The sequence below is a fragment of the Hyperolius riggenbachi genome, chromosome 3 (assembly GCF_040937935.1).
Source record: "Hyperolius riggenbachi isolate aHypRig1 chromosome 3, aHypRig1.pri, whole genome shotgun sequence".
NCBI classification, from domain to species: Eukaryota; Metazoa; Chordata; class Amphibia; order Anura; family Hyperoliidae; genus Hyperolius; species Hyperolius riggenbachi.
In genome coordinates this window covers 264,092,617-264,116,108 of record NC_090648.1, presented here as the reverse complement: position 1 = coordinate 264,116,108, position 23,492 = coordinate 264,092,617, and the positions used below count along the sequence as shown (strand labels likewise).

The window sequence follows — 23,492 nt, the reverse complement described above, 5'->3', positions numbered from 1 at the left end:
GGGAATGAGGAGATTGTAAACAGACAACACCTCTGTGTTCAATGTGCACAGCATTCTCAGTGGATTCCCTGCAGCTCTGTGGGGAGTGCATATGTAGAGTATAGTACTACTGTGTAACAAAGTAAACCTGAGACAGATGAAATTAAAGTTTTATACATACCTGGGGCTTCCTCCAGCCGCCTTCAGGATAATCAGTCCCTCGTTGTCCTCCTCCACCACCTGGATCTTCTGCTATGAGTCCAGGTACTTGAGCCAGTCGGGCGTAGTGCGCATGCACACACTCCGGCGCCAGGAGCATACTACACCTGTGCAGCACTATTGCGCAGGTGCAGAATGTTCCTGGCTGTGGGAGCGGCATGCGGCCGGACAGCGCTGACTGGCTGAATTACCAGGACTCATAGCAGAAGATCCGGGTGGTGGAGGACAGCGAGGGACTGATTAGCCTGAAGGGGGCTGGAGGAAGCCCCAGGTATGTAAAAACTTTACTTTTCATCCGTCTCAGTTACCCTTTAATTTGTAGTCACCAAACCAAATTTTAACAACATATCAAATTATTTGATTTCATCAGCAAAGGGAGTGCATACATTTGCATAAATCAGCATCAATGCAGAATTATTTCCATCTCGTTGACCATCTCTATTAGTGACACAGCTACACATCAGGCTTTATTCTTACAGCATAGATGTTATTTAGTATATATAAGAGATTCCTGTGTACACATCATATATACAGTCACAATCAGATATGTATATCTGACCTTAAAAATACGGGGACTGCTTTATTGAAGCAGCACAAGTAACTAATTTTGATTGGTTTATTTCATTTTTGTGGACTAAGCACAGCTATTACTGTATATATACACTGTATATATACATTATTTTTAATGACTATTATCTGAGAAATAGAACATTTTATCATATTTTCTATTTTAATTACAGTTACAAATTCATTAGGAGTCGGAGCATTTTTTCCCGACTCCAGGCACCCAAAATTGCCCGACTCCACGACTCCGACTCCACAGCCCTGTCAGTACCTATTCAGTAAGACGTTCAAGGCCAGACTCGCTAACACTGCAGGGTGGCTTCTTTAGAGCGTCCGAGTGGCTGCAGCTCTTGAGCGCTTTAAAACCGACAGGAGAAAAGCGCTATACAAATGTTCGGATTATCGGATTTATTAGCTTGTAAGCCTTTGGCAGGGCCCTCTCTCCTTGTGTATCCTACTTGATTGTACACTCCACCCAGAGTAATGTGAACTTGTACTACTGGGACTTCCACTCCAGTGTATGGGCATTGTACTGTATTACTGCCTGTATTGTGTTATCGGTCACCCCTGTCTGTAATCTTATGTATTGTGTACTAAGCTGCCAATAGTACTGGGAAAGGATATGGGGGTATAAGCTGAAACCTAGATAAAGACAGGCTGGAAAGGGACCATGGGTTGTAGAAACAAGAAAAGAAAAATTGTACTGAGACAATTCACGACAAAGGCTACCCATGCAAGTGACTCCGGCACACCTAGAGGGTTGAAGCACTGTAATAAAGGTATGCTTGGCGTGTTAGGAAATACAATCTCCTCCTCCTCCAAGACCGATTACATTTTCTGTGTTAATAAGCAATATCTAAATGGAAAGTTAATTCCTGCATACATTTCTTTGTGGGCTCCTCTGCCAGCCTGCAACATGTGACAGCATCAGAGAGTCATTTTACAGCCTCATAGATGCAAACATCTACAACAACCTGTATGCAAAATCATAAATTCTACATCAAACATCTACAGTATAGCAAGCAGTCTACTAAAACACACATGTATAGCCATCTGTCTACAAAGTCAAAAACCAAAAATCTGCACTGGGTACGGAAGGACGCTTGCAGGAAGTAGAAAGAGGCTGAGAACTTTTTTTTTTTCCCCACAATGGTCGCACTGCTCAGCCGAGCGGCAGCAGATCATTGCGGGGCTGAGATCAACGAACGGGAATGGATTTTCCCGTTCATTGATCTCCGGGCGAGCGGGCGGTGGCGTGTTTACTAGCGGCGGGCGGCGTGTTTACAAGCGGGAGCGCGGACAACGGCGGGAGCGCGGAAAGTACGTATTTCTCCGCCCCTGGGGGTTAAAGGATGGAAAAAGGGACGGAGAAATACGTACGCGCGGGGGTAAAGTGGTTAAAGTCCTGTGTTTTCTCTTTTAAAACAATTTTTATTTGGTTTTCTCAAAAATACAGACTTATCATATATCACCAAGATGAGAGAAATGTGTATCGGAGGATGTTCCTCTCCTGAGAATACAAGAGTCCTTCCATCTTGGGAGGCCATGTAGACTACAGGCCTACAGGTTATTATGTCCGAATCCAGATAGAGTCAATTTGGAGTAGTAGTAATCGAGTACTATCAACAGTTTAAACCTCAACAGTCCCCCCCCCCGGGGGTGCTCTCTCCACTGGGTCCACTTTAACTGACTCTAAATAAGCAAAGTTCAAAGAGCATCCATAAGCTAATAGGTAAGTTAGGCAGGGAGCTGAAAAGGTCCCAGGATTCCAAGGAGATCTTCGTTGCAGTACCAAGAAGAGTATTTGAACGGTTCAACCAAGTGAGTGATTTCTTCCTGAGTAAACAATTAAAATAAAAGGTTTTCATTTACTAAAAAAGCGTTTGGCTCTTTTTTCTTTATGAAGGAGTGTGTCATACCTGTCCATGGAGTATAAATCTAACATTTCATCTTTTACATCTTGAATAGTCGGTCTAGTGGGATATATCCATCTATTTAGGATAGCTTTTTTTGCCGCTGCAAGTGTCACGTGTAATATATCGGGGTCAGAGGGGGCTCTATCTGAAGTTGTTGGTGAGGGAGATCTGTTATGGAATAAGTAGAGCATGGGGTCCTTCTCAGGGCGTTTGCATTTGAGCCTTTTGAGGAAGCGAGAGACTTGATCCCAAAACTGAGATATGACAGGGCATTGCCATATGCAATGTACCATATCAGCACTGGGATATTTGCATTTTGGGCATTCTGGAGAAAATCCCTGAGGGGGGATAGAATATTGAATATTAAAAGCATACTTTGCATGGAAGAGAAGGAGGAGGTGTGAATCTCTCCACCTCTCGCAAATAATGTTTTTCCTATATGTCGATATGCCTTCTATTATAAGCTTTTCCATTGAGGGAATCTCAAAATATTTGTTCCATCGTTTAAAGTTGGCTTGTGCTAATTTTCCTGAATTAATGGCTAGTAGGCCATTGTGTAGCGTAGAAAGGGATAGTCTCTCGGTTCCCGGTTTAAGGAACCTGTCGAATGGAGTAATCTCCGTTAGACAGGAGGTATTAGATAAATGTGATTTAACATAGGACTTATCTGGTAGTAAGCTAAAAAAATCAGTTCTAGGGATGCCATATAGAGTGTGTAGCTCTGTTAAACTCCACCAACGTTTACCCTTGAAATTAAAGAGCTGACTAAGCTTGGTGACGCCCCTGCCCTCCCAGCCCAGGAAAGTGCTATGCTGCATACCTGGAGAGAAGTCAGGGGCGCCCCAAAGTGGCATGTATTTAGTAATCCTCCATGGCAGATGAAACAACTTTCTACATTCTTTCCATGTGGCGATGGTATCTTTTACTATGACATTATATTTGAGACAAACAGGGAGAGTAGACCATTTGGAGTGCAGCAGTCCCACTGGAGTCCAGGGTTCTGCTAGAGCTGCCTCAAGCTTATAATTGGAGAAACCAGAGGTTTGGGATACCCAGTTGCGTATGTGACGCAGCATACAGGCTAAATTATAAAGTCCAATGTTGGGGAGGGCCAGACCACCCAGGCTCTTAGGAATTTGAAGTCTGCTTAATTTGATCCTTGATCGCTTGTTTCTCCAAAGGAAAAGTGAAGTGGCTCTATTTAAAGTTTGTATGTCGGAGTGTTTCAAAAGAAAGGGGAGTACTTGCAGGGGGTATAAGAGCCTACCAAAAGTAATTATCTTAAATAAAGTTGCTCTTCCAGAGAGGCTAAGGGTCAGGTTTTCCCAGCTGTGTAGCTGGTTGACTAGTTTTTGGATGAGTGGGGTTATATTAAGATTATAAAGTGATTGGGGGTCCTTACCCACCTTTACTCCCAGGTATGTAATCGGTCCTTTAGTGATCTTAACTCTAAGATCAATATCTGTTGGAAGATTAAATTTGTTAGAAAGAAACATAAGTTCGCCTTTTGTTTAATTGACTTTAAACCCAGATTCCCTTCCTATTTCTACTATCAGTTGTAGAATCTTGGGTACTTGAGCCAAGGGATCATCGAGAAACAGCAAAATGTTGTCGGCGAAAAGAGCCTGAGTGGTCCTGACACCCCCCACCCTGATTCCACCGATCACTCTATCCAATAGTCTAGCAAGAGGCTCAAGGGCTAGGTTGAAGAGAAGAGGAGACAGGGGGCACCCCTGTCTCGTTCTCTTCTGAAGGGGAAAAGATGCGGATAGGAATCCTGGGGTGTAAACACGTGCTTTAGGGGCTTGGTACATTAACCTGAAGAGATTGAGAAAACTACTAGTAAAGCCCATTTTTATTAAGACCATGTCTAACCATTGCCAGTGAACTTCATCAAAGGCCTTATGTGCGTCAAGTAAAAGAAGAGCACTCTGCCTATTGGTTAAGGGGTACGCTTTTACCTGTTCCAGAATTAAAAGCAACTTTTGAATGTTAGTGACTGCAGACCTGCCTCTCATAAAGCCCACCTGGTTAGGGTGAATGAGCTTGGGCATGAATATAGCTAGACGATTGGCCATTAATTTGGTTAAGACCTTGAGATCTTGATTGATTAGCGAGATAGGTCTGTATGATTCAGCTAAAGTGGGGTCCTTTGTTTTTTTGTGGATTACTTTGATGTAGGTATCATTTCCAGAGGACAGAAACTGTTCACCACGCAGGATCCTATTATAGACATCAGAAAGGGTAGGGGAAATATCTACTTGTAATATTTTAAAAAATTCTGAGGATAGGCCATCCGGGCCTGGTGCTTTGTTATTGGCCAGGCTTTTGATAGTTTTAATTATTTCGGGGGTAGTAATTGGAGCATTAAGGATGTTAAGGTCTTCCTTGCTACGCTTTTTGAGGGGGGCAGAATCTAGCCATCTAGCACTATCAGTTTCACTGAAAGTGTGAGAATTGGTATAGAGGTTCTTGTAATAGGAAAGAAAAATATCATTAATGTCTTTTGGATGATTCTTAATTTCCCCTAAATCATTCTGAAGGCATTCTGAATCATTCTGAGATGAGGGAGGGGCCGTATCCCCCCTTGGCAAGTCTGGCCAAGAGTCTGCCTGATCTGTTGCCATATTTAAAAAAAAAGCAACTTTTTGTAGGGTTGAGAGAGACGCTCCCTTTGTTTGAACCACCTATCTGCTACTACTTTGGCCTTGAGCCACTGCTCTCTAGAGGAGGGTGTGTGGGAGTTCTGATATTCTAGCAACGCCTGTCTTACTTTTTTTATCTGGGCAGAGTATTCCTTTGCTACTTTTTTTTTCTTGGAGCTAACATATGCTATGATGCGTCCTCTGAGGACGGCCTTGGCAGTGTCCCAGAATAAATGAGGGTCAATTTTATGGGTTTTGTTGTCCTCACTAAATTCAAGCCACCAGTTCTGTAATAGGGGGTGGAACTCCACATCACTATAAAGATGTGATGGGAATCGCCATATGTAATCGGAGCCTCTGGGGGTTAGCTCATGTAGAACTATTGAAATGGGAGAGTGATCTGAGATTACTGCATCATGTATGGTGGCTTTAATTAGTCTAGGGGTAAGATCCGGAGAAGTGAACAGGTAATCTATCCTCGAGAAGGACCTATGGGGATGAGAATAAAACGAGAATTCCCTTTCACTCGGTGAGAGATATCTCCAGGTATCTTGTAGCATCAATAAATTACTAAATTGAGAAAGGCAAGTATCTTGGGCTCTGTGAGAGGAAGGCCCACGACCCTCAGTTCTTCTATCTTCAAGAGGGTGCATAACCTCGTTAAAGTCACCTCCCACTATTAAATGTTGTGGTTCTAATAACAAGTGAGTACCTAAATGTTGGAAAAAACTTTTTTCCCTTCATGCGGCCCATAAACATTATAAATGGTAAGAACATCACCAGGAAGTGTAACTTTGACTGCTAAACATCGTCCTGCAGCATCTGCATATGTTTGCTCAACGGTGCCTTTGAGGTGTTTGCTGATTAAGGTTATCACTCCAGCTTTTTGTTCATTGCAGGTGATCCAAAGCAGTGGGATACCCATTTTTTTTAAAATATTGAATTTCAGAAGAGCCCAGATAGGTCTCCTGTAGTAAGGCAATGTCAGCGTCTAAAGATTTCAGATGCCGGAGTATTTGAGATCTTTTTATGGGGGAACGTAGTCCCTTAACGTTCCAGGATATAATTTTCATATTATATAGGTCTTAGGCACCGGTGAGCAAAGAGCAGATAATATATGCAACATAAAACATAAGATAGCATCTAAGGTAGTGAAGAAAGTATGATGTGGACCAAGGTAGAGAGAGCAACACCCCAAAATACACAAAGAGAAAGAAAATATAACTAACAAAAAACTTGCAGGAGAAACAGATGGTGGTAAATAGGTGATAGATTATCTCCATCACATGTAGTCAGTCCAGCACTAGTAGGGACTGAGGTTCCTGCTTACAAAAATCACAGTGGCGTATGCTGCCAGTAAACCATTAGGAATAAACTTCTCTTCTTCCCTGTGAATGACACCAGCAAGCTTCTTAGCATCCGAAGCCTAAAAAGACTGTACGCGGAGGAATATCGGACCATAGTAACATCAAAGTTATTAGAAAGGCAAACAGACCCTCATTCCGATGTATCCTTGGAAGATTGATTTGGAGAGGCAGATCGTCTAGAAGGGGACGAAAATCTAGTGGTAAGGTATCTGTCCGCTTCCCGGGGATGCTTGAAAATTTTGAATGTATCCTCATCCTCAAAAATCTTGAGGGTGGCAGGATAAAGCAGAGAGAATTTAATTTTCTTCAGCGCAAGGAAGGAGCAGGCTTTATTGAATGCCTGAAGTTTTTCTGTCACTTCAAAGGAGTAATCGAATAAAGAGCTTGATGGTAGCTTCTTGGTATAAAAGAGGTTTGGCCAACGCCTTAAAGGCCCGGAGTATCCTGATCTTAGCATTATAATCCAGGTATCTGGTCATGACCATTCGGGGGGTTGCTTTGTCAGGATTCTTTTTCGGGGGCCCTACTCTATGAGCCCGCTCCACTCTGAAGTCTCCCGATCAGTTTAGCAGCTGTGGCAAAGTCTTTTCGCAGAACTCAGGGATGGCGCTAGGGCAGCATGTTTTAGGGAGGCCTACAATCCTTAGATTGTTGCGCCTCGACCTATTCTCCAAATCTTCTATACGAGCATGAAAGACTGCGTTGTCTTTTATAAGAGAGTCCATCTTAGATATATTAAAGTCACAGTCCTGTTCGCACTGCCTGATTCGTTGTTCAGCTTCTCCTATTCTAGCGCTTTGGGCCCTGAGTTCTTTAGTCATGCTTGCTAGGGACCTGGAGACAGCGGCCTCCACGGTGGCTTGCAGGTCTGGGGCTAGCAACTTCATCATTTCTTTGGCCATTGTTTCATAGTTAATGGAGGGTGTAGGACGCTTATCCTCCTCAGATGGGGCATCAGAGTCTTCCTCCCAGTCTTTCTGCGAGTGAGCAGTCTCAGAGCGGTTTCCTCTCTTCCTCGCGCTGGCGGCCATCTTGCCTTGTGACTGCTGTTCCTGCGTATCTCCCCGGGAGTTGGTCTGGCGAGTAACGTAGCGGTCCATATGATAATCCCCGTGCTGCGGGGGCTGTGTGCAGCTCGGATGTAAAAAATCCAAGCGATCTAGAAGGAGATTATGACCGCGGGCGGCCTGGCTTGTCGGAGCTCTACTAGTCTGCGTCCACCATCACAGGCGCCGGAAACGGAAGTCCAAGTCCTGTGTTTTCAAGCGAAGAAGGAAATTCTTAACGGAAATTTCAGGCAATTTTAAGAAAATGAGATCTACTTACATGAGGCTTCCTCCAGCCCCTGGAAGGCTATGTGTCCCTCGCCGCAGCTCTGCTTCATGGTCCTGTCTGTAGCTGGTGTCGACCGAGCAAGGTCTGCAGCCTCTGCGCATGTGCGAGCATGCGGCTGCAGCATGTGCGAGCATGCGGCTGCACCATATGCAATCGCGCTTACATGGGCGGGAGCTTTGTGCACAGAACGGTCCCGGCTATGTGTGCCTGATTGCAAGCGGCGCATCTGCACATTTGCGCAGTGGCTGCCGATCTCGCTGGATTGACGCCTGTTACAGAAAGGCTGACCGGCCTGGAGTGGAGCTACGGCGAGGGACACACTGCCTTCCAGAGGCTTGAAGAAGCCCCAGGTAAGTAGATATCATTTTCTTAAAATTGCCTGATATTTCCTTTAAAAAAAGAACTCCACCCCAACACTTGGAATGTGGGCAAAATCAGTTAACAAAACATTACCGCTCTATAAAATAACATCTAAACTGAAGATGCCCACGTAACATAGGAAAATATGGGAAGACAGAATAATGGACTGTAGGAATCCTACTTTCATACCCATTAGGACCGGTTCACACTAGGTCCGTAAACGTATCCGTGGCTCAGTTTTTCAGCCCAGATCAAAAACGGAGCCACGAATACCAATGTTAAAAATAGTAGCTGTCTTGACTTAAAAAAAAAAACAAAAAACGGATCTGTCTGTGTTCAGGGGGTCCGTTTTAAAAACCTGAACTGACGGTCTGGATTTGTTCCGTTTTCCCACACCGCACATGGATCCGGATACACAGACGGGTAGTGCAGGGGAATAGGAAAACAGATCCCCCTCTACACAGGCAGTTTTGGACACAGAAACGGATCCGCTTCTGTGTCACGGCCTGTGGGTGAGGAGGAGGTGGAGGGGGTAGCATGCTGGAGGGGGTAACAGCCAGGACGGGGGTGACAGCAGTCGGCGGTGATCGCCCCCTCTCCCTCATCAGGTTCCACCTCCTCCAGCTACTTCCGCAAAACCGAATGTATTGTATAGCAGCAGCGAGCGGAGCTTACCTTCAAACTCCGCTCGCCGCATAATTTCCTGCAATGCCGCCCTCCGAAGTATAGAGGGCAACATTGCGGCGAGCGGAGGAAGAAGGTAAGCTACCTGCCACTATACAATACATTTTATGCTGCTTGTGGAAATCTATCCATTATTCTCTCTACACATTTTACACTACTAGTAGCTTGAAAGTTATTAGATTGTCTACCCCAACTAACCTGTCTCCACTCCCATTTAAAATAATTTGATGCTTGTCAGTAAATGCTGAAATGTCAAAAGCAGGCAGCATTTATTTATTTTTTTTTACAGAGAAGCTGCATACAATCACTAACCATTCACGTAAGTGCAAACTTCTTGTACATCTGTGTTTCGTACAGTAGTAAATAGATATAATATTTTTCTATAGTGTTCACATTCTTCAAAAACTAGAGGTTTGATTTCCAAGAGGTTAAATGTTACACTGTAGACAGCAATGCAACACACACCCAGTGACATCCAACGTGACATGTCAAACAGGTCCATTCTGCTTTAATCTAACTGTGTTGACCCTGTAACATTTTATTCATGAAGTAAATACAAGAGAAACAGGCGCTGCTTGTCATGAGTTTTCTTGGAGTTGTTTATCCTAACTGAGCAACATTAGCTCAGCACACATACATTTTTATGCAGGTGGAAGTCTACTTACGCTTATTGAAAGGACATGTATAACAATATAGTTCTAGTTTGAGGTAAATGGCAGGACTCAGCTCCCCAAACACCATAATATACAGTGGAAAACTAAAATAAAAAGATGTCCTGTTAAAAGGCAGAGGTAAGCAATTACTACAATATTGCAACACATATTGGAAGGACAAGCCTTATAAATACCTAAGTGAAAGCCAAAGTATAGCTTTAATTGATCAAGTTAAATAATATTTACAATGCAATATAACAGGCTTGGTTATGTTTCTTGTAGTCAGGGCCGGATTTAGGCCAATGCCACCTAGGCCTTGGCCTAGGGCAACACAGGAGCAAGGGCACCAAAGCAGCAGGCTAAACTGGTGTAGCATTTGGAAGCTTGCAAATGCTGCAATGCAGAGAGATCAGGCGAGCTCCTGACCGCGGTACTCTGCTGCTAGCCGCCTGTGCAGCAGCCACCTTGCTCTCTGTGCACATTTGCATTGTGCATGGCAGCTATGGACTTGGGCAGCATTGGAGATCGAAAGGAAGAGGAAGCTTCTGCACCGGAGAGCGGAGAAATGAGTGACACTGATTGCTGCTGCGGTTTGAAGGCGAGCTGGCTACCTATACTGAAAGGGGTAGTGGGCAAAGGAGGGATTAAGGGAGTCATCTGGCTACTTACACTGGACGGAAAGGGGGGAGGGGTCATCTGACTACCTATACTGGGGCGTCATCAGGCTACTTATACTAGAGGGAAAGGGGGAGGGGTTATCTGGCTACCTATACTGAGGGGGGGTCATCAGGCTACCTATACTAGAGGGAAGGGGGGAGGGGTTATCTGGCTACCTATACTGGAGGGAAAGGGGGGGGGGGGTCATCTCGCTATCTAGACTGAAGGGGGCAGCTAGTGACAGTGGCCTAGGGCAGTAAAGAGTACAAATCCGGCCCTGCTTGCAGTGTCCATCCGATAGCAGAACACTGGTAAGAGCATTAGTTTGCTAGTTTTGGAGGGGGGGGGGGGGGGGGGTTGCTTTCTCACAAATCAGTCAAACCCTCTCCTTTGCTAAACTATAGCAAGCTACCTCATGTCTATCATCTATAGAAGTGCTGTGGTACTGTGTAAACAAGCCCGTTACATTGCATTGTATATAGTATTTTCATTGATCAATAAAAGTTATATTTTAGCTTTTACGTAGGTACTTACAAGGTTTGTTCTTCAGACTGTGCGTTGCAGTACTGTTTCCCCTATATACTCACTATTATTATTTAGTAATTATATAGCGCCAACATCTTCCACAGCGCTGTACAGAGTATATTGTCTTGTCACTAACTGTCCCTCAGAGGGGCTCACAATATACTCTTTACTATAGTCATATGTCTACAGATGTATCATGTAGTGGATATACTGCAGTCTAGGGCCAATTTTAGGGAGTAGCCAATTAACTTATCTGTATGTTTTTTTGGAGGAAGTGGGAGGAAACCAGAGTGCCCAGAGGAAACCCACACAGAGACAGGGAGAACATACAAACTCTGTGCAGATAGTGTCCTGGCTAGGGTTCGAACCCTGACTAGGACTGCAAGGCGAGAGTGCTAACCACTACTCCACCGCACTGCCCATGCTGGACGCCAAACAATCTTTGTAGTGTTTGCAGTTCAAATAATACAAGATCAAAGGAAAAGGTACACAATGAAGTGTAGTAGCTGCCACAAGGGAACTAGAAAAATGAAGGCTAGAAACTTTAGGTTGACTGCCTTAGGTACTCATTGTCCAAAAAAAGATACAAAAGACAAACAGTTATAAACACTTTTTTTGCATAAAATTAAGAGCATATACTGTATGCCAAACACCATAATTCTACAATGTAGTTCCGCTGGGTACTACAAAAGTCGACAGAAGCTGCCAGTCAGGTGGTGCTAGGTGCCTTGGGATTGGCTCTAGGTCCATGCCTTCATTGGCCCGGGCAGTCATGTGGAAATTGGGAGCAGTGATGACATGCTGCGATTGGTGGAACTCAAGTATAAATACGTGACTTGGTTTGTATGTGGCACTCCTTAAAGCCAGAAGGATGCTGGCGAAACATATCTGGGTGGTGTGTGGTCTCACCACGCCTTGTTGTGATGGTGCCGAGTCCTTCCCTGCACATGCCATCTGCCCTGCTGGCTTTGGACATACTAGCCACAGTCTGCTTGCAAGTCGCCAAAGCTGCTCATCGCCACTGGGAGTGGACACTGCCCATTGACAAGGGATTGCCTGCCTTTGTCTGAACCATCAATGCTGTCAGCCCTGTAATTTGACCATATTTACTGTACCAAACAACTGTACAGTAGTGAAATACCCTTGAACTGTACCTGCTTTGCTCAGTTACTTCATGACAAAGCGCATCTTAGGTGGACTTGAACGATGCTATACTGCTACCTATATTCAAACTGCTTTAGGCTGGTTTCACACCAGGACGTTGCGTTTTAGGGGACGTTATGGTCGCATAACGTGCCCCTAACGCAAAGCCTGGTGCTCTCTAAGGTGGACGTCAGAGTAAGCCGCGTTGCGCAGCTCACTCTGGCGTCCGTGATGCGCACTCTTGGACGCCTGCGGCATCACGTGGTCCCGCCTGGCCAATCGCCGCACAGAGCGGCCGCTCCAGGAAGTAAACACTGCACGTCACTGAGTGCAGTGAATATTAATTAGCCATGTGCTTGGCCGCTCTCCGCTCCTCCCCAACATTACTGAGCATGTGCAAGCAGTCTAACGCGGCTTTGCCGCTTACAAAGTACTGCATGCAGTACGTTGTGTAATGGCGCAGCGTTACAGTGTAACGAAACGTGGGCACTGTGAACGGCCCATTGATTTTTCATTGCTGTGCGGTGGGGTGCGTTACAGGCTGCACTAACGTGCGCCTGTAACGTCCCGTTGTGAAACCAGCCTTACTGTCCACCTGCTGCATTCTGATCTGCTTTAAAGAGAACCTGAACTGAAAATAAAAAGTCAAAATAACCATACACAGGTCATACTAACCTACTGTGTAGTCTACTACTCAAACTCTTTCTCCTCTCCTCCGTCCCATTTGTCCACTGTGATCAATGGAGTTCTCCGTCCTCCATTTTAAAAATGGCCGTTACTCCAAAGCAGCTTCCCGGTCAGCACTCTGTTAAACTGTAATATCGCCCCCTTGAGCCATAGGGAAACATGGACATTACCTTGCACATTCAGTTGTAACTGACAGCTGCTGATATATAACTGAGAGCAACTGGTATACCTCAGTTTTGACAAAATATTGTCAGAACTGGAAGGGATCACTGTAAAGGTGGCCACACACCATACATTTTTTTAAATATCTGTTCAATTTAAGAATTGCAATCAATTTTTCTGACTGATTGTAACATTTCAAAAATATGACCAATGTACCACACACCTGTGTTCATTTTTTTTCCTCAATTATGATAAAAATGATTGGAAACTCAGAGAAAATTGCTAGGGTGTGTATATTAATAAATTAACAATCCAACACACACCATACAATCTTTAGTAGAAATTGAAGAGAAATATCTGGCATTCCGGATCGATTTAAATCGGAAAAAAAAAAAAACGGGAAAACCGATCGGATTTTTCAGTCAAATGAAAAAAAAAGCTTTTGATTTTTTTGAGAGATACGATTGTTTTTATCGAATTACTGTAAAATCGGATCATTTTATTGTGTCGTGTGTGGACACCTTAAGAAGAAAATGGTGAGCTTCTGAGAGGAACTGAGGGCGAGGTTACTATGTAATATTAATTTGTGTTTATTTTAAATAATTTTAATCACTTCAGGTTCCCTCTAAGCTATTATCAGACTTGGTAACTGCATGGAACTATGCCTACTGACTTATTGCTAGCTTGGAAATGCTCTATTGCAACAGTTGCTAGGGTTACATCTATAGTACTTCATAAAGCATTACGTTTTTTACTGACATCTATAGACGAATTTATTGACATGTACACCCCTCAACTTTTTTAACTTATTAAGTATTATACTTTAACTGAAATATATCAGATTTATATATGCACACACACACAAAGGCTGCAGCAAACAATGGAAAAAAAGGGCAACAGGGGCTCTTGGTCACGCTTTACAGCATTATTACCAGCACTTAACCTCCCTGGCGGTAAGCCCGAGCTGAGCTCGGGCTATGCCGCGCAGGGGGAGATCTCAGCCCCTGGTGGGGCGATTTTCATTTTGTAAATTGCTGTGCGCGCAGCCAGCACTTTGCTAGCCGCGCGCACAGCTTGATCGCCGCCGCTCTGCGGCGATCGGCCGCACGCAGCGGCTGAAGAGGGCCCCCCCCGCCAGAGCCCTGCGCTGCCCGGATCAATGAGTTCCGGGCAGCGCTATGGGCTGGATCGTGTGTCCCTGACGTCAGGACGTCGGCTGACGTCCATGACGTCATCCCGATCGTCGCCATGGCGACAGGAGAAGCCAAACAGGGGAACGCGTTGTATACGCGTTCCCCTGTTTGCTATTGTTGCCGGCGGCGATCGGACTAGAGGGCCACATGCGCCCTCTAGTGGTGTTTCATGTAGCTACCACTCTGGTAGCTTTACATGAAACTTTAAAAAAATAAATAAAAAAAATTGGAATTCTGCAATTTTTGCAGAAAAAATTACCCGCCAAGGAGGTTAAAGGAATACTTAAGTCTGCTTAAAAAAAAAAAAATGACTCCGGGGCTCCCCTCAACCCCCTGCAGCTGAACGGTGCCCTCGCCGTGTCCCTCCAATGCGCCTGGACTCGCCGGCGGCCACTTCCAGTTTGGCCGTCACCGGCCGACAGGCTGGGAACGCGGCTGATTAGCCGCGTTCCCGGCCGCAATAGCGCCCTCTATAATGCTATTGGGGCTGGGAACGCGGCTAAGAAGCCACGTTCCCAGGCTGTCGGCCGGTGACGGCCAAACCGGAAGTGGCCGCCGGCGAGTCCAGGCGCATCGGAGGGACACGGCAAGGGCACCGTTCAGCTGCAGGGGGCTGAGGGGAGCCCCGGATGAGTAAAAGTCATTTTTTTTTTAGGAGACTTAAGTATTCCTTTAAGCTCACTGACTGCCAAAGTGTCCCCAATACAGTGACTCCAACTCTTTTCCATGCAAAAATGCTAGTTCTTTCTAATAGAAACATCTTTCTAATGGGGACACTTCAGTGCAGTCGGTGAACTTAAGCCAGGCATGGGCAAACTTGGCCCTCCAGCTGTTAAGGAACTATAAGTCCCACAATGCATTGCAGCAGTCTGACAGCCACAAGCATGACTCATAAAGACAAATGCATTGTGGGACTTGTAGTTCCACAACAGCTTGAGGGCTGAGTTTGCCCATGCCTGACTTAAGCGCTGGTACTAATGTTGTAAAGCGTGACAAGAGACCCTGTTGCCCTTTTTTACCTGTTGTGTGGAGAATTGTAAACTCCATTACTGCATGCATACATTGCATAAATATATATTTGGTTTGTGCAGCACTCCCCCCTGAATTATAGAATATATTTTTCTTGGGTGTGTGGGGGGGGGGGGATATACTGAGCAATGATGCAAGCCAGTCTCCCTAATTGAGAGAGTTGACCAGGGCACAGGGGGCTCATGTTGGTTCAAAGAGCTTCTGAGCTTTAAAGGGAAAAAAAAAGGGAGAGTCAAATAAAAAAATCCAGCCACATCCTGTACCGCTTACAGATGGTTAATGAGAAGCAACTGTTTCCCAGCTTTCGTCCAAATTGAAATGTAACATAGTACTGGGCCAATTCTAATCAGCAGGAAGTGCACAGTTCCGACCTGCAACCCTTTCTCAAACCCGGTGTATGTGTAAGCCACAGGTTCACAGGGGGTGTGATTTGGATGATTTGAGGTAGAGGAGACATCACATTTTTTTTCTTTAAGCACCATTTCAGACACAAATATTTTACACATTTTGTATAGGCACTCAGCTACAGAGACTTTTTTTTTTTTTTGAAGAGAAACTCTGACCAAGAATTGAACTTTATCCTAATCAGTAGCTGATACCCCCTTTTACATGAGAAATCTATTCCTTTTCACAAACACACCATCAGGGGGCGCTGTATGGCTGATATTGTGGTGAAACCCCTCCCACAAAGAAATTCTGAGTACGTACTCTTGGCAGTTTCCTGTCTGTGAACCTTGCTGCATTGTGGGAAATAGCTGTTTACAGCTGTTTATAACTGCCAAAAAAGCATGCAGCAGCTACATCACCTGCCAACAGTAAAAATGTCACCATGTAATAAATGTCAGAATATAAATCAGGGATTTAAAAGATTTTACAATGGGCAAACACTGGCTAAATCATTTATACATAATTATTGTAAAAATGAAGCACTTTTTTATTACATTATTTTCACTGGAGTTCCTCATTAAGTACATGTTGAGACACTGACCACTTCTTCCACCAGAGACTACCAGGTACAATCTCTGAAGATATGCAAGCTGAACCTAACTCCTTGTACTCTGAACAGCAGCCACATACACAGAGCCGAAAACTAACTTGCTCTACCCAACTGCTTCTAGTCATACGATAAGATTTAAGACAGAAGTTTAGTTACAGAGGCTTCATTTTACGCAAAAAGCTAACATTTAAATGAGCTGATTGCCACTTTATTACATGGTATTTTGAAATCTGTGCTAGAAGACAGAGTTTACATTTGCTTGAACCAGACTGGCGGAAATTTGCCTGAACCAGACTGGCGGAAATTTGCCTGAACCAGACTGATGGAAATTTGCCTGAACCAGACTGATGGAAATTTGCCTGAACCTGACTGATGGAAATTTGCCTGAACCTGACTGATGGAAATTTGCCTGAACCTGACTGATGGAAATTTGCCTGAACCTGACCGATGGAAATTTGCCTGAATCAGACTGACGGAAATGCTCACAGTGAAATTCAGCTGCTGATCTTCTCTACCAAATCAGCTCCATAAACTTGGGTAAATCAATAGTTAAACACAGAGCTGGGACAAGGTCCTCCAGGCCCCAAGGCTGAGACACCAAAGTGCGCCCCTCCATCTCTCCCACCCCAGCCGTCACACACGGATTGCTATTAGACTAAGAGGTGCCACAGGGCCCACAACGTTCCCAACGCCTTAAATTCTAGTTATCTGGCTTGCAGTCACTGCTATGTATCCCCTTTTCTTATTTATTTCTGCTTCAAACACAATTAGGAATGACAGCTGAATGAATTGTGCACCCCCTCCTACACTGCACCCTGAGGCTGGAGCCTCTCTAGCCTATGCCTCGGCCCGGCCCTGGTTAAACAAAAAATTAGATACTGTAAACAAGGATGCAAAAAAGTATTAAAAGATTCACTGGAATTCATATTATGAATACTGGAGAGATTTACGAAGGTAGCTCAGAAACGTCACTTGAAAATAAAAAAAGCATGTCTAAAGTATCAAACTACTAGGTGAACGATAAGCAGAAGTGTCCCAGCTACATAAATGTAACTGTGTACTAGAAACATCTGATGTTTACAGTACACAATTGCAACACTGCAGTAAGCTATGCTACTTGTGTGCACCGTGCTAATCGCTCACGCAACTAAAGGACAGATGGAATGAACATACCCTGAACATTTCAAAATCCTCAATCGCTGCATGCCAGGGGCAGTGTGCCATTTTTTAAACCACTGTGCATTAATCTCATTATGCATCTCATAAAATAAAAAGTTTACTTTACAGTACGTTTACTATTCAGGTAAAGAGAACATTTAAAAACGGTAAACAAAAGAAACAAATTCTCAGACCGAATTTTGGTATTACTTTTTATTATCCGCCAAAAACTTTTATGCAAATTCTTGTACTGACTTCTGTAAGTAAAAATACTTTCTTTGTGAGACTACACCATGACTTCATGTCTGAATAGCAGACTTTTGATCCCGAAATCTAATAGCAGCAAAAATATAGCAGTCCCTATAAACCAAGAGGATCGCACACTCTCTCGATGGGTCCCAAAGTCTTGACAATGTACAAAATGATTGCTAGTTTCAGGACTTATATCTGCATGCTATGGTCTCCATAGTTAAAAGTGAACAGTTTTATAGCATCAGAACTTTGTTTTTCTTACCCAAGCCTCATTTTTAGCTGCACAGAAGCTAAGCTCCACCACATCAAAGAAATCTTTGCATTTTTCCCTTGATGCTGTGCAAAGCATGATGGGATTTCTGATGTTGTTGTTGCCTAGTGCACGCAGCTGGGAGGGGTGATCAGCACACAGGACAGTTGGAACTGTGTCTCATGCTCCCTGTCACCGCCTTTCAACCAAAAAGATGGCTGCCCCCACGAAATCACAAACATTTGTTTGTTCTTTTAAAACAGGGTGGGTAAGAGATTATATTACCTATCTATTTTAATTAACATAACTAATGTAAGTTGATGACAATATGTATGTTTAGGCTTAAGTTCCCCTTTAATTGGTAGAAGAGGAATTTCAGTACAGCCCAAAAATTGTGGCCTAGTGTGTGGGTATGTGTGTGGTTTGCAATGCTAATGTCCAATGTTAATATCTGGGGGCACTTGGCTGGACTGGACAGCAATGTTCAAACTCCTCCGCCTGTGCCATTATCACACAAGAGAGCCAGGAAGGAGCTAAACAGGGAATCCACCCAGGCTTTTCCAGTGAACAAAGAACACAGGGCTTATAATTTGTGTACGCCAAATGATCACTGCAACCTAGGAATTTGAACCTCTTCCTACCACTGCCCCCTTTAACATAGCACAAGGATGCATTAGATTTTAAGCTGCCAGTCTTCCAATAAGCCACACTTCTCTGGACTGCAGATGGTTGTACAACAGAACCCCACTGGTAGATAGTTGTACAACAGAACCCCACTGATTTCTGGTAGATCTGAACGCATATTGCCACTGAACATCTTCAGACTGCAAGGGAAGCCAGCATGATGTTGCTGCTCTGAGTTTCTTTGGTTGAACGCTGCATTTTCTATGCTTACCATTGATGCTTCTTTGTGCTTCTAAGGCCTCTTGCACAACACATGCGATTTCAATTTGCGATTTTGATACAATTTTACATGCAATTCCGATTTGAGATTTATTTTTAACAAGAAACCAATTTGCAATTTTTAATCGGTACTGCATGCTGCATTTTTTCTGTTTTGATAGCATCCAGGGAAAATCGGATTTGCAGTGTGCAGGGGGCCTAAGGGCTGTTTTATGCTACACCCGATTTGCTGCATTTTGCAGTCCATTTCCTAACTTAAGTAAATCACAAAACGCATTCACCTAAATAATGAAAATCGCAGGAATGCTTTTATATACCACTGCAATCTCATTCTGCCTGAATGCAAACGTCCTGCATGCTGCAGACAAATCACACTGTAAAACTGCATTGTGCTTTGGTTTTGCAGTATAAAAGGCTCGGTTTACATCAAGCTGAATCATCAACGGCCATTCAGAGTGGACAGTGCAGCGTCTGCTCTGATGGAGCGTTGTGGTCCAATTGGAGTCTGCAGTCAATGTGCTTCCACTATAGGTATCTATGGAAAAAGCATCCGCTGTGTGGAAAAATCATGCAGGTTGGATTTTTGCTCCAAGACCGAGGGGAGGCCAGCAATGCTGAAGGGGCCACTAAAGAAAGCCAACTTCCCAATTTATTATTTCCCATCAGGACTCACCTGCTGATAGTCGCTTTAGTTCTTCATTGGCAACTTCAATTTCTCTTTTCAGTTTTATATTCTCTGCCTTGATTGCTTGTTCATTTCCACTGGCTTTACTTGAATTTAAAACCTGTACAATGGAAAGTATGTTGCTTAATTCAATATATATTTTTACTTTTATTTTTTTACAAAGCAATAAAGCCTATATTGAGGCCTCTTTTTTACATGTGACCTGCTTGTACTCACGTGCAACTGTCAGCAGAACGACCGCACTGCGGGAGGGTCTGACTGACCCATCGTTTGAAAAAGTACGGCGTGTGTACGCACCTTTAGTGTTTAACCACTTCGCCGCCCGGGTACAGTATATCTACGCTCCTTTGGACTTGAGTTCACCGCCCGGAGCGTAGATATCGCTACCGCCGCCGCTGTCCGCGCTCCAGCTCGCACGTGCGCGCACTCCCGCGATCATGCATGCCCCCGCCCGCTTGCCCGGAGATCAATGAACGGGAAAATCCATTCCCGTTCATTGATCTCTGCCCCCGCAATGATCGGCATGCTTCTATGAGAAGCAGCGCGATCATTGTGAAAAAAGTTTCCCAGCCTTCCTTCCTGCAAGCGTCCTTCCGACGCTTGTAGGATGCCTGCAAAAAAAATGTGGCCATCTTGTGGCCAAAAAGTAATACTACACCCACAAACATTTTTCACATACAAATACATTATTTTCACTATTAATTTTAACTCATTAACTCCCACACTCCCCAATTGTTACCAATATTTTTTTTGTAATATTAAAATAAATAAAAAAAAAATTACAATAAAAAAAAACTTAAATAGTTACCTTAGGGACTAAAATCTTTAAATATTTATATCAAGAGGGTATAACACTGTTACTTTATAAATTATGGGCTTGTAATTAGGGATAGACGCAAAACTGAAAAAAATGCAACTTTATTTGCAAATAAAATATTGGCGCCAAACATTGTGATAGGGACATAATTTAAACGGTGTAATAACTGGGACAAATGGGCATAGAAGTTACATGGATTTTAATTATAGTAGCATGCATTATTTATAAACTATAATGGCGGAAAACTGAAAAATAATGTTTTTTTTTTCAAATGTTTTCCTATTTTCCCATTAAAACACATTTAGAATAAAATAATTCTTGGCATAGTGTCCCACCTAAAGAAAGCCTAATTGGTGGTGAAAAAAACAAGATATAGTTCATTTTATTGTGATAAGTAATGATAAAGTTATAGGCAAATGAATGTAAGGAGCGCTGAAAGGAGAAAATTGCTAGGATGCTGAAGGGGTAAAACCCCTCAGTTGTGAAGTGGTTAAAGGTATCACCTAAACAACTTTTGTTGTTATGTCTTCGAACTACCTAACTATGCACAACTCGTATTTGATATACGGTAAATGTTGATGCCCTAAAATATTATATTTGTAATGTATTTATATTCTTAATATAATATATATTTAAAACCATGTGGTGTACATGGTTTAATGGCCCTACTGGTTTAACTGTCCTGAAACCTGCCTCAGCTTACACACATCACTGTATTTCTCCTAGCTATTGAAATATTGTCCAGCCAGGACACCGATTCATTCATTTATATCCAAAGGCCTACAGCTTATTTTTAGCAGAGTACCCATATAGCACCTATGAGTGCCCGCAATTTATATTCCTAGAAAAGAGTAAAGGCATTGCACTACCCGATAGAAGGACAATCAAAGTCCAAAATCAAGTTTAATTTATACTTCATGTCTTGCCCCCCTTATGTTGTGAAGGCTATATTAAACAGCAAAAAAAGTATCCCACCTGTAACCATATACTGGCCTTCAGTCTAACTTTGAGGGTGCCAGGCCTCAGCAGCAGCACCAAACATGCACATACAAGGATCTTATGGTGGCCATACATGGTACAATAAAAACGTTCGATTATCCCGTTTATTCGTTCTAAATGATCGAATCGAATGAAGGTTGAGAATATTTTTTTTTTCGATCAAGAAATTCGAACGATTATCACGTTTTTTTCAAGAAAAATCAGATCGGACATGCTGGAAAAATCTTTATATTCGATCTAACGGAATAATCGAACTAAATTATCTAATCTCAAAAAAATGAAAATTGTATCATGTATGGCCACCCTAACAGCAAGCGATGAGAAGGCACACCACAGGCTGCTGCAACCAGCTGTACTGCAGCTAACAGTCACTCACGCATGTCTCAGGCATAGCCCTTCCTTAACTGACTCTTGGCTCAAATACAGCTGATTATAGGTGCCGGTATTGTGCCGTCTTTTTATTTGCTATAGGAATATATTACTATACAGACATTTAATGTTGTGCTTTTTATCCAAAATCTAGCTGGGCGCTAGGCAGGTGGCTTATGTGTAGGCACCAGTAAGAAATGGTTTAATGATAGGCACCAAAATGGAGGAACAGGATCAAAATTAAGCACCAGTCAGGAAAGGGTCAAAATCCAGCCACCAGAATGGTATTATAGTGCTGGAGGTGGGGTAAATAAACAAAGTAAGATAAATCTTAAGGCCATTAACGTATATCTGTTTACCTTTTTTAGGTGGTCATTTTCTTCCATATGCTTCTTGGAACCTTCATTGACCTTTTCTACTTGTGCTTGTAAAGCTTCATTGTCTGCCATTACCGATGCCAACTGATCTATCAGAGATATCGCACGCCGTAAAACACTAAAAAACATATAATACGTAACAGACATTATTTCATCTTCTGATGGAAAAGTACCTTATCCACTTTACTAACTAGGACTACTTCAAAATTGTATTATGTTTGCAGTTTATTTGCATAGGAATAGAAAGCGGTCACAATGATTGTAGGTGACTGACTGTTTTTACAGCCTGAACTCTGATAAGCAGTTGATAATTGTCCAGTTTAAAGGAAATACTGTGTACAGTCATGGATAAATCAGCCACCAAACTGTGACAAAACCCCCCTCCCAATAAATCATTGACCCACACACATGCGCAATCTTATGTAGAGCATGCATTGAAAGTGTGTGGGTGTGCAGATCATACCAGTAGTTAATATTCACTTCTCCATGTTCTGGCAGCAGTCTGTGTATCTTTCCTTCACCTTCTAATTTATCATGAAAGCTCACTAGGATAAGGATTAAAGGAAACTCCGATAATTTGTTCTACATTCCAAAAACATTTATAGAAAAATATTAACAAAGTACTGTACTGTATACAGTACAAATGTAAAGAAAAACACAACAGACTTTCACTAAAGTTATTACCACTTGGAAAACAAACTTATTCAATTCATTATGAATTCTACCAAGACTTGTATAGCCTCTCAATGGCTTCAGAAGACTTTATCTTATCAGTTTGTGCTTACTTGCATACATATCACCATGATAAACACACACAAAAAAAGCTAACTTAACCGACAGGAGCCATCATTTCGATAAAGCATGGCTCCCCCGGATGCAGAACGTATCCTCCATGGAAGTTAGACACACTATTTCCCCCTGCTTGCTTTGAGGTGTATTTATATGGGTTGTTCTTTTTCTTTTTTGGGTTCAGTACCCGACCTTTTTATATGTAGCTCTAAGAAGAAATGTATCTAATGACATTTGCTTAGGTCTACTTTTGAGGATTCCATGGAAATCCGACATTGTACAGCTAAAATCAAGTACAATTCTGCAGCGTCAAAGGTAAAAGAACCATCAGCTCAGTTGTGATGACGTGCATATACGTTCTTTGCTTGTATATCAAGACGTTGCTTGCTTACCAAGTCAAAATTTCATAAAAATGTTTGCATGTCTTGCAAAGTGCTCTTAAGCCCAATCTACACGATACGTTTCTTTATATGATTCGATTACGATTCTATTTAGGATCCGATTAAATCCAACATGTCCGATCAGGATTCGATTCAATTCAAATTGCCATTGCAAAACAATGGCAAATCGAATTGAATCGAATCCCGATCGGACATGACGGATTTAATCGGATCGTAAATAGAATCGTAATCGAATCATATAAAGAATCGTACCGTGTAGATTGGACTTTAAACCAAGTTACTTGCAATCCAAGGTTTTACTGGAGCTACGGCAGACTTCATATGCCTAGCACTTCAGGTGTGCTTTAATGATGCAAAACCCACTGCACAGTGTCCAC

At 43.1% G+C, this 23,492-nt stretch overlaps 1 protein-coding gene across 1 annotated transcript in view; it reads right to left on the bottom strand.

Annotated features, from left to right (window-relative positions):
• BCAP29 (B cell receptor associated protein 29) overlaps window positions 1-23,492 on the bottom strand; it is a 99,898-nt gene that overhangs the window by 22,170 nt on the left and 54,236 nt on the right. The window contains exons 5-6 of the mRNA XM_068276285.1: window positions 21,908-22,043; window positions 19,352-19,463 (exon numbers count right to left, since the gene is read on the bottom strand). Coding sequence (XP_068132386.1) covers window positions 19,352-19,463; window positions 21,908-22,043 — 248 coding nt within the window. The remainder of the gene's footprint in view (window positions 1-19,351; window positions 19,464-21,907; window positions 22,044-23,492) is intronic.